Source organism: Agelaius tricolor, unplaced genomic scaffold, assembly GCF_023055355.1.
Source record: "Agelaius tricolor isolate 1412-34295 unplaced genomic scaffold, bAgeTri1.0.p SCAF_6, whole genome shotgun sequence".
NCBI classification, from domain to species: Eukaryota; Metazoa; Chordata; class Aves; order Passeriformes; family Icteridae; genus Agelaius; species Agelaius tricolor.
The window spans coordinates 33247124-33258798 of NW_027269266.1; the positions used below are offsets into that span (position 1 = coordinate 33247124).

The 11675-nt window shown below is 43.2% G+C and overlaps 1 protein-coding gene across 7 annotated transcripts in view; it reads left to right on the forward strand.

Annotated features, from left to right (window-relative positions):
- Positions 1–11675, forward strand: part of WIPF3 (WAS/WASL interacting protein family member 3) — a 38171-nt gene that overhangs the window by 22489 nt on the left and 4007 nt on the right. For 6 of the 7 annotated variants that reach the window (XM_071429264.1, XM_071429266.1, XM_071429267.1 and 3 more), the window contains exons 3-7: positions 5604–5736; positions 6346–6474; positions 7957–8694; positions 10300–10446; positions 11181–11282. In XM_071429264.1, the coding sequence (XP_071285365.1) occupies positions 5604–5736; positions 6346–6474; positions 7957–8694; positions 10300–10446; positions 11181–11282 (1249 nt within the window). The remainder of the gene's footprint in view (positions 1–5603; positions 5737–6345; positions 6475–7956; positions 8695–10299; positions 10447–11180; positions 11283–11675) is intronic. The other variant, XM_071429270.1, reaches the window with a different exon arrangement.

Consider the following 11675-nt stretch of genomic DNA (forward strand, 5'->3'; position numbering starts at 1 on the left):
GGTCGTTGTTAATATTGAAATAATATTTGGGGAATTTTCTTATATTTCCAGTGGTTTCTGCTCTTTCTTGATGCTTTATACATCCCTTATTTAAGGTTTAGGTGTCTTGGTTGTCTCTCACATTTTCTTTGACCAGAGCTGGCACTATCACATTACTGACTATACTGCCTCCACAGCTCTTGCTTGTTTTGCCCTACCTGCTGTTTTAGATGCTGGTTTTAATTGTCCACTGTCATATTTGTAGGCTTTTTCTCTTGCATTTTTTAGTTTCAGTTGTGTCTCTGAATCATGACAGACTGGATGCTAGAGAAGGCCAGGACTGGCTCAGGAACAATTTCTTTTTCCCCCCATAAATATTTGTCTCTGTGATCAAATATCCTTTATCCTGGAGCTTTCTGCATAGCCTTTATCTTACTGCACTATCTTTACCTTAAAAGCCAAACTGAGGTGTTTCATCCTGCAGTGGTGAAAATCACTTGCCTCAGCCTGGATCTGTGCAGGTTTGGCGAGCATGGCAGAGAAAAATAAGAAAGCAAGGGGTGTCCTCAGTCTCTTTTTCCACTAAAATATATGCTGCTTATGCCTTCTGCCAGTACCTGTGCTTGATCTCTGCATTGAATCTGGGGGATTTTTTCTACAGGAGGAAAAACTGGTAATGGGAGAAAAGAAGGTTAATTGCCATCAGATTAATAGAAATAATTTATATTGTCAGCAAAAGAGAGAGAGCTTTCCTTCTGCCCATAATAAAATTGTGATGGCAAATGTATTGATTGGTCTTTAATGTTATTGTTATATGTCTCACAAAATAATTAGGGAAAAGCTAAATATGTTTTGAATTTTTTGGTTTTAGTTTTTTATCTATTTCAGATAAATAAATAATTTTATACACAGGTGTCTTCCCAGTGTTTCCTGTAAAATATGACCAGGAGAAGGAATCTACTACGATGATACAATTCATTGCACATTAGAAGTGTAAATACTTGGTACTATTAAGTTAAGTTATGTAGTGCCTTTGGATGGAATAATGCTTTATTTTATCTTACTTATGGCTCCTATCTAATTTAGAACTGGATCATTTTAGTACTGGATCATCTTTTCACATCACCTGATGGGTTTACTCTGAAAGAAAGGCTCATGACTGCCTGGTTGTTGGGTTGTCCAGAAGGCTAGAGGTACATTTTTCCTGCAGCTGTCCTGTTTATGTAGATCTGTATTACCTGAAGTACTTTACAAATGCATTCAAGAGTATATTTAAAATCAGAGTAAATACAAGCCATTTATGGGACAGTAAATATGAACTGTGAGTGAACTACCTGTCCAGAGTCCAGAGGATTTCCCCGTTTCTGTGTGCAGGGGTACTCTTTAAAATCTGAAGATTATAATTAGTATTAATATAACCTTTTTCAAATGGCTGGTGTCTTCTGCATTTACATCACTTTAGTATCTGAGCACGTATGTCTCTTAAATATTTTAAGTATCGTAGGAGCCCAGAGGGTAGGTCGATGCTCCCATCTGTCTTGCAGGATGTAAAGTGACATTCTGAAGGTGATGTAAAGTGACATTCTGAATGTGATGCAAATATCACAGCAGAGTGTACCCAGAAATTGAGCTCATTGCCATGCATTTCAGTCAGTTTTCCCTAGAAAAAAGTCTCTCAGTTCTTAATTTGTCTGATACAACTCAATTTAGGATGTTAAGATTGTGATTATTCAGGGTCAAACCTAGAGTGGTCCATGTATGGAAAGTGTAAAAGTAGAGAGTTGTTCCTCTAAACTAAGCAATCCACTTTCACAGAACTCCAAACTGGAAGAAGCTGTTACAAACCACTGGCTGTGCCACTCCACCACAGGGTACTGCACATCACCAAGTAGCTCTGCACAGGACCTGGTGACTTGTGCTTCACAAAAAACACTTCTGCCAGAGAGGATCCAGCCTTGATCTGAAGTATTATCAAGAGATTGATAATCTGCTGCTGTCTGTGGCTTGTCTGTTTGCATCTCACATTAATTCACCAAATGCCTGTCTCTGCTGCTGAGTCCTCCCCACCATTCCCAGTACAGGTTGTTGTGTGCAGGCAGACCACCCCTCAGACTTCAGGGCTGACAGTCAAAACAGAGTTGCTGAAATCTGAGCTGTTGCCTCTGGTGTCTTGAACACTGCTTTGGCTCTTTCTTTTGCACCTCCATGTTTCCACAATGTAATTTTAAAAATCTGGAGACTAGAACTGAGCTTGTGATTCCATTTTTGCTCACACTGTATTTTTCTGAAAGGATGGGACATATTGGAGGAGTGTACTATCCCTCCTTGCCATACTTGCTAATTCAGGCTTGCTGCTGGAGCCCCCTTCCAGGTCCAGGCTTGTGGGACTTGGAATGTAGGCTTTAGTTTCAGAGATATGACCATTATTTGTAATACAGCCACTTTCAGTTTTACATTTGATGTTTTTATATTGTGCATTTTCTTTCTCCTTTCCCCCCTCCAAGTAGCAGTGGGAAAACATGTTTTGGTTTGTTGTTCTTTTCAAACAGCCTCAAGCTGCACTGATTTAGATCTCTCTCTATATTCATGCCGTCCTCATTCATAGTTCCACTAGTCTAAGTTACCAGCTTCAAATTCTGAAATGTTTATTTCCAACACTGATGATTTACAGTCTGAAACATCACTCTAAAAAAATGTGATTTGATGGTATTTTCCTATTTACAAGTATTTTGAAGACCTGACGGATAGCCTAAACATTATTCCTATACTTTACTGCACATCATAGCTGAGTGTGTAATTTAGGACACTGAAAACAAAATGTGGTGGAGTTGGGCGAGATGAAAAGGAAGTAATTCTTAGGTTCAGGCTATTTACATGTGTGGTTTGTTCCATTCTGTTTCTAAGTATGTACTGAACGTGACGTTCATTGTGTCTGAAATAGTAGCAGAATAACCTAGTGGTTGCTAAGGTAATGAGAACCCACCATTCCCTTACCAATTCCTGTAAATAAAGAATGGAATTTAATTTCACTCTGTGTTACCTGAGGCAGCTCTGGCATCTGATAAAACAAATGATCTTCACATTCTTCTCCACTTCCCTTCTGATTTTCATTGAAATACTGAGATGTTTCTCTTTTTGTAAATAAGTGAGGCTGCCCTGCAGATGTTGGGGTAGAAAGTAGCCTAAGAATTACATCTTTTGTCTTGCAGCTGTTTTCCCTCTGTGACTTAAAATGTATTTGTCTTCCTGCTGAAAGGAAGGCAAATACATCTTCCTTCCTTCCTTTCACACTTCTATTGCATGTTTGTTATCTGTGCTTGTGCTGTGGATTGCAAGCACAGCATGAGTGTGAATCCAAGATATATTTCTTCATCAAAGAAAGGAAGGTTGTCTCAAAAAACAATATGGTAAATCCAGAAATTTGCAAATGCTGGACACCAGTAGATGGTGAGATACTTACCTGGTGAAATGATGCTTGGAAAGGATTATCACTGGCCTTGGGAGTGCAGGCAGCAAACAAGAAATCCGAAGGAGCTCTGGCTGCTGTGCAACCAGGGAGCACTACAGCCCAGACCATCTTGACTTTGTAATGGAAAAAGAGAATCCATATCAAGCTCCTCGGCAGCTAATCAATCATCTGAGTCCACCGGGCTGGGCACGGAAGATTGAATCTCTTACGTACATGAGGAGGAAGAAGAAACAGCTGGGGCATGGGATGGAGTTATGCTTGGAGTAAGGGAATCTATTGTAAGAGAGAGGCAGCTTGTTATGCTGCATTATGGGATGGCAGAACAACAGTCCTGCTTTTTTATGCCACAGATTTTTGTCTTGCTTGTGTTACATTGATATCAAGTTATAGGTCACTTGCCACAAGTCACCACAAGTTGGTTATTTTAACCTCATAGCTGTCTGGGTATCAAGACTTTGTATTCTAATAGCCTGTCTGCCCAGAAAAGTAGATCTGGGAGGTGAAGTGGACAGCTGGCATAATATATGGACGCTTGAACCCGGAAATGAAAGACAGCTGCTAGGTCTAATTTTAAACATAGCTCTTGATCAGATCCCTCTAGATCCTGCTTGCCCTGCCACAGCAAAGTTATTAGTGGGAGTAGAGACACAAGAAGTTGAAGATACTGGTAAAGAGCTTTTGTGAGGAAGGGAATCACCCTTGTTCCAGTTATGGTATTTCCATTTTTCACAGTAAGTATTGTCAGCTTCCAGAGAAGGGGAGTGGAAATGGTTTGTGGCTGGTACACGGTCTAACACTGCTGACACGGGCAGCTCTTCTGGGTCCTCGTAATGGGCAGTGGGACTCCCTGCTATGCAAATACGAGGGCAGGCAGCGCTGTTTCAAATGAGGAAAATGTAACAGAGTGGGGGTTTTCCTAACATTTTAAAATAGCACGTGGTTACAAATCAGCAGGTTGTAATTCCGAGTTTTTACATCAGGACTCGGGAATGCGGCAGCGTTAGCGGCGGTCTGGAGCTCCATCTAGCGGGGCGGAGTAAATTCCGCTGGCTGGGTTTGGATTATTTTAGCAAGTGCAAAAATAACCACGAATAATATCGTACTGATAGAATTCTTCACTTGGGATTAGCGAGTTAGACACATTATTAATTCAGCAGCTGGTTAAGTGTTTTCAAGTTTCTGTTTTGCTTTCAGAATGCCATTACCAAGCTGGGTTGGCTTTGGGGGTTTTTTCAAGTGTGACGGTATTGTTCAGCTTTATTACAACTATGATGCTAAAATTAAGGGCTATGGAAACATTTCTGGTACTCGTTCTCTTTAGAGAGTTATCTAACCTCTGGGAATTTTGGTAGCAAGCAGAAGATTGCTCCTCTGATGTGAAGATTTCCCTCTATTAGACTGCTCTGTTAATCGCAATAGGTTTGGGAATAACAGCATTGCTATCTGCTTTTAAAAAGTGAAACATCCAATTTTTTAAAATACATGCTTTTTAATATATATAACGATAAACTTGAAGAAGTAAGAATAAAGAAAAAATTTTGTTTGTTTTATTAAAGAACTTTAAACTACAACTTGACTTTACACTTACCAAGCTTGGTTAGGATAGAAATGTTACAAAAACATAATTGTATTATTCTAAAGGCACTCTGCTTAAAGTGGTGTTAATCTCCAGTACAGAGAGGCAGTCTAAATAAGTTAATGATCACATTCAAATATAAGTGCAGCATGCATTTATCTATCTCTTTTCCTAAGAAAAGTGGATAAACCAGGAATTTATTATAATTTGACATATAAAAATTTTGATGTAAAGCATTGTAAATAGCATGATAGGAACTGACAGAGGCAGTTGGAGCTGGAGTTGTGGGACAGAGGCCATAAATAGCCAAATGAGGTCACATTTCATAAAGCATGCCTCCTAATTTGTTTTCAACAGTATTAGCCCAACTAGTATTAGTTTTGTGTTGTATTTAAACTTTCAGCTTTCCTGCCTCCTGCACAACAGAATGCTGCTCCTGTTGATTCGACTCAAAAGCTTGGGAGTGACAGCTGCCAGGGAGGGCTCATTTCAAATCTTCTATCCCATGTTTGCCTGTGTATCCTTTCTAAACACGCATTTTTGTCTGTACCTCCCATCTAAAGCTCTTCTTGTCAACAGGCAAGCTCAGAGCTACCAAAACTGCGAAAGGACGAGCAGAAAGCACGAAACGCGCTCTTGGCTGATATCCAGCAGGGAACTCGCCTGAGGAAAGTGACCCAAATCAACGACCGCAGTGCGCCACAGATTGAAAGTGAGCATGGGCTCCTCAGCAAGGCCCTGGGGGAGCTTTGCTGAAGCCTCAGGCATGGGTGGAGGTTCACATGGACAGCTTCAAATGGAAGGGCAGGTTTAACATCAGCGAAGGTCTGCATCATTGTATGGCTTTAGGATGCAGAGAGAGGACACTTTCTAAACGTGCATCCTGCTCTGACATCAATGACTGTTAACACTTCATGTTAGTTATCACCTTAACAGGCATTCCTTGTTCCAAAATAAATAATGAATGATGAAATCCTTGAGAGCATTTCAATAAAATAGTTAGGTGGGAATTGTTGGCTCTTGCAGAAGAATTGTTCTTTATTAGATTAAAAGAACAAAAAAAAAGCCAAAAAATTCTGGAAACATAAATTCAGTATTAGGCCTAACACAGTGGCTTCTTGGTGTCATGATTTGCATGAGGTTGAAAAGCACCAGAGGGTGCTGTGCTCCAAGGTACAGGTCAGAGAGGGACGGCAGTTCCTGTATAACAGGACAGGGAAAAGTTTAGCCTTGGCTTTTGTTGCCACCAGGCCTTAGCAGTCTCAGGGCAAGGATGAAATGATTTTCTGATATACCCTGCATTTTTCGTTCTTTTTAACAGAACCCAAAGGAGCTAACAGAGATGGAGGTAACCCAGCTGTTAATAAAGGTGGCTCTCAGCAGCCCCTGGGAGGTTTATTTGCTGGTGGCTTTCCTGTTCTCAGACCAGCAGGCCAGAGGGACATGACAGGTAAGGGCTTCATTTGTATGAAAGCAGAGCTGGGTGGGCAGAAATTTGGGATGAAAAGTAATTTGGGATTAGCTTTACTGATTGATTTTTATTGGGGTTTTCTTCTGAATGCTTAGTTCATCATGTGACCATGGAGGGCTCAATTAATAATGTGATTGAAGCCACCTTTCTAGATCTCAGGTGCCTTATTTCTTAAAACATAAATAAAAAGCTATCTCCACACTTGGTAAGAAAGAGATTAAATAGATCTCTGCAGCTGGGGTTTTTACATTATTTTAATGAAAGCTTTTAATTGTGTCTTGAATATAGTATTGAAATCTGAGCTTATCAGTTTCAGAACAAATGGCAAAGTCATATTCCTTTCCTCCACTAGTGTCTATTTTTATGGTATTACAGTCCTGTGTATGACTTTAAAGATTCATATATTAGATTTTTGCCCTCTGGATTTTATAGAGTATAGCTTTGATCCAACAAGGTAATTTACTGATCTGAAAAATAAGGATATTGTTGCTTCACAATGACAGGACGAAGGCACATGGGGAGCCCTACTGCTGCTTTCCCCTCAAGAAGTGCCAGTATCAATGAGAAATTACTTTTATAGTCACAGTAATGACCTCTGGCACTGCTGAGCAGGTGGTGCCTGCTCAGGAAGCACAGAGCAAAGTAGATTTTTGTAGGGAAAGACAGAACTTGGCTCTACCTGAAGGTTTTTTGCTCCCAAAAGGCAAGCCAAAGATGCACAGCACTGTGTGTGGTGGGGGTTTTGACATAGCTTCAGTTGCAGTAACTACTTTGAGTTGTTCTTGAAACTATGGCCATGCCTATGAGATTATGCGAGTGTTGAATGAGATGCCTTTTTTGACATCTTGCTGTGTGATAAATCCTTGACATTTACTCAGGAAAAGACATTTTTTAAGTTCAAGAGTCTTCAGGCATTTGCTGTTAAAAAGGAAATACCAGAACCTGTGCCTTCCGGAAAGCCTTTGAGGCATTGCTTTTAAAAACTTGGCTTTTATCCGTGGAGCTGAGGTTTCTGTAATATTTGTGTGAATTTTTTGATCCTAAGCAAGTACTTAACTTGAAGGATGCCAGTTCATGTGTGTCATACTGCTCGTGTACTTTTCACTAGGAGTCTCAATACCCAGCGGGCTGTACCAGGCAAGATGAGGCTGGTATGAAGGGCCCTAGGCTCTACAGAAAAGTTCCTTCTCCTCAAACTGTTTCATTCTGCAGAAGATGAGGAGCAAGGAGGGGAGCAAGGTCTCCCAGCAGGTCGTCATATAACTAAGCAGAATCCCTGGTGCCCACTAGAGTTGCATTACTCCCTAAGCCGTATTACAGCGTGGGCAACCGGGGTGAATGAGTTTGATCCCTCCGGGCATCCACTGGGGAGGGGAAGATGAAGAGCTTGTCTTTATCGGTGTTCGGTCTGAGGAGTGGGAGCGCAATCCCGGTGTGTAACATGTGATACCTGGTTTCCAGCAGGGAAGCTCTCCGGAGGCCGAGCAGCATCCCCCAGACCCTCCGCACCGCCGAGCAGCGGCGCTGCCAAGGCGAACAGCACCCCCTCGCAGCCGGCCGAGGTTCCAAGGGCAGCTGTCCCACCGGAGCCTCCCGGCACCTCCCGAGCCGCAGCGGGAGCGGGTCCCGGGCGGCCCAGCCTGCCCGCGCCCCCTCCGCCGCCCCCCGCTTCCAGCAAGCCTTCCCTCACCTTCCCTCCTCCTCCCCCTGTGCCCCCTCCGGCCGATCGCCCTGCCAAGGGGGTGACCCCCGGCGCTGCTCCCCCGGCCCCGCTCCCTCCCCCTCAGGCTGACAAACCCACCAAACCCCAAGCAGGCGCTCCGCCCCCGCCGCCCCCTCCTCCTCCTCCTCCTCCCCCGCTGCCCCCCGTGCCCCCCTGCGGGCTGCCGGGCAGGGCCGCCGAGGCCTCTGCGGCCGCCGCCGCTCCGGCCGAGGGAAGGGAATGTCCCCCTCCCACGCCGCCGCCTCCTCCGCCGCCACACGGCCACCCCCCGCCCGCGAACAGGCTCTCCTTTTCCCCGTCCCCGGGCTTCAGCGGTGCCGACGTGCCCCCTCCGCTGCCCCCCAAGTCTCCCCACGTGCTGTCACAGTTCCATAAGCCGAGCAACATCCAGTCGCTGCCGCTGCCACCCACCCCCGGCCCCCCTCAGCCCGCAGCCGTGGGAGAGACCAGGAAGAAGAGACCCGGCCGAGGCGCAGGTGAGAGAGGCACCCCGAAGGAAGGAGGCTTTTCCCTCCCTCTGGCTAGCGGGGAAAATCACAGAATGATTTGGGTTAGAACAGGACCTTGAAGATGACTTAGTTCTTCAAGGCTGCCTTCGAACCCAAACCATTCAATTACACTGGTGACTGGAGAGCAAGGAGGGCGGGGATGGAGAGCACACATGGGAGGAATCCCCGTAGGTTGCACGGCTCGTGATGAACACCCAAAACACTCGGCTTTTTGAGGTGCCAGGCAGTTCTTAGCACCAAGCACACATGCGTTATCGTCTAAGCTCTTGGAAGCAACATGCTGATCAGTGGAGACAACTCTTAGGACCACTGGGCTGCTTCTTGTTTTTGTGTTGGCATTGGTATGTCTCCAACAGTGCAATGGGTTGTACCTGACAGGCTCAGGTGAGGGAGCAGACTACACACCACGGTGTCTGCCAGGTCAGCAGCTGCTCATGTGCCAGCCTGCCTAGGATACCAATCTACAGCTGTAGCCATGTAGGAGCAATACTGGCAATAGCTGGGAAACACTAGAGAACATAATGAAACAGAGATGGGGCAGCTACCAGAGCCATAGGTGAGCAAAAGCAAATCTGGCTGCAGCCCTCTGCTCTTCAACAAAGGGAAGCAGCCAGTGCCTCCTGCAATCAAGGCAGTTGGGCCAAAGGCTTCTCCAACTGCTTGGGAAGTGGGGTATTATCCAGTATTTCCTTGAGTAGATGATAGGAGGAAATTTTGTTAGACTCCTCTAATGTAATGAAAATAATAAAAAAGATGAGCCTAGATCTGTGTGGGTTTGAGAAATGGAGATAACTACTTAACAGGGAACATCTGAAAGAGAATGTTCTGTACCCTGTATTTTAGCAGCCACATGTCAGGAGAAAGATTACTGGTTCCCTTTGAGAGCCAGGGGAAAGGCCATGTAAGTACAGCAGGTCAGGTGCCTTGTGGTGATGCTTAATGCTGCTCAGAACTCTCTGATGAACTGTTGCTATGTTGAGATGCCCATTTCTCATGGTAGTTCAATTTGTATGTTTTCCATAAATTTACCCTGCCTGTCCCTTGTTATGTAGGAGAATAAGCAGTTTTGAGTGGTTGCTAACTTGGAGGCCTTGGGCTCCCTCCCCCTCACACAACTCCTGTGTTCTTCCAGATGTAAATTTTGATGGCCCTTGCAACTCCTCAGTGAAATGCACAAGACTAATGGTAATTCCATTGCATAGCTGCCAAAGTGTCAGGAAATTTTCTTTTAGACATACCACCTAGTGTGCTTGTTTTGTTGATTTCCTTTGCTTAAAGAGACTGCTTCTTCTTGTGAAAGTGGAAGGATAATCTTCCCTTCCAGACTGGGACAAAACCACACTTCACAATGTCACACTTTCCTTAGAACTGGAAATGGAAAGCCCCAGCCAATTCCAGTAGCGACTTGAATTTAATACTTAATGCTACAAATCTGTGGTCAGGCTTGGCAAACAACGTCTGTGGGTATGTTTGCCCCAAATACTGCAATTCTTTCTACACCCCCTCCATTTTTTTGTAGTTTACTGTTGGGTTAAGTCATGATGATGCTTATATCCTGGGTTTTTTTTAAAGGAACCGGTGCTGGGAAGCTGGTCACACCTCCACAGCCACCTGCAAGATCCCCAACAACTGAACTTACAAGCAAGTCTGGAGTCTCAGCCTGGGCTACAACTCATGACTCCTACACACCACTTAAAAATGGAAATATGCACATCATTGGTAATATCATTAAATTAAATATCTTGTCCGTAGTTAATCATTTTAGAACAAAAGCCTGTTTGTGTCTCAGATCTCAAAAACTCACTCAAGACTTTGTCCTAGCAATAACAGACTAGTGTAATAGAAACATTTTTGTACAACCTTATACAATTATAGAAAATTAAGGCTTTTTTAAAAAGGATTTGAATTCAGTCGGTAGAAAAGAAAAGCATGCACTACCTGCAAAGTTACTTGTAAATATTAGAAGTTCCCATAGTGTGCTTATATTACTATTCTTCAAACCAGATTGTGGACATTTAGAGGTTTCACTCCTATAGGGCAAAGACCAGTAAGAATTATTTTTGTGGTCTGATGAATTGGCCATTCATTCTTGTTTACAGCTACATGTCTTAAACTACCAATGAATACCTCTATTACCATAGTACCATCAATGCAGAAAACTGGAACAGCAGACAGAAACTTAACTTCAGTTTTAACAGCAGGCAGTGATTGCAATTAAGGCAAAAAGCTTGGATGGCTCACAGAAGTATTCAAGATGTTTTCTATAGAATGAGCCACTATCAGTTTCAGGAGGAAATAAGCCAACTTTTTTAATAGAAATTACTTGTGGCAACATTGTTGGGTTTTAGGGTTTTTGGGAGGGGTTTTTTGGGTATTTTTGTTTGTTTTTTGTTGTTGTTGTTTTAAGTTTCTCTCCAGCATCAGCTAATGTTTATTTCCCTGAAACTTCCCAGATGACTTTGAATCAAAATTTACTTTCCATTCTGTGGAAGATTTCCCTCCACCTGATGAATTCAAACCATTTCAGAAAACATATCCCAGCAAGATACCCAGAGGTAAGTGTGTAAACATGGAAAGATCTGATCATTATCAAGAGGTTTAAAAATGGGGATGCAAAATAAAGAACTGAACCAGCATTAGCATAACTGGACTGCTAGCACTGGCACAGAGAGGAATGGGATTTCTCACAGTGGCAACAGGGACTAAAGATATAATGAAAAGCACTTAGTTACTTTAGAGTCTTAGCTAAATACAAATGTTGTGGCTGGACATGCAGCCTATGTTTTTAGATTGCTAAATTTGCAAAGTCTGTGATGTTAAAATAGTCATGTTGTAAAAATAGACTTGGGCAGCTACTGAGTTTGACTTTTTTGTTCACTAATTTGTGAAATCGCAGAGAAAGACAACTTGATCCATGTCTTCCATTATGTATTGTGACTTAAATCCTA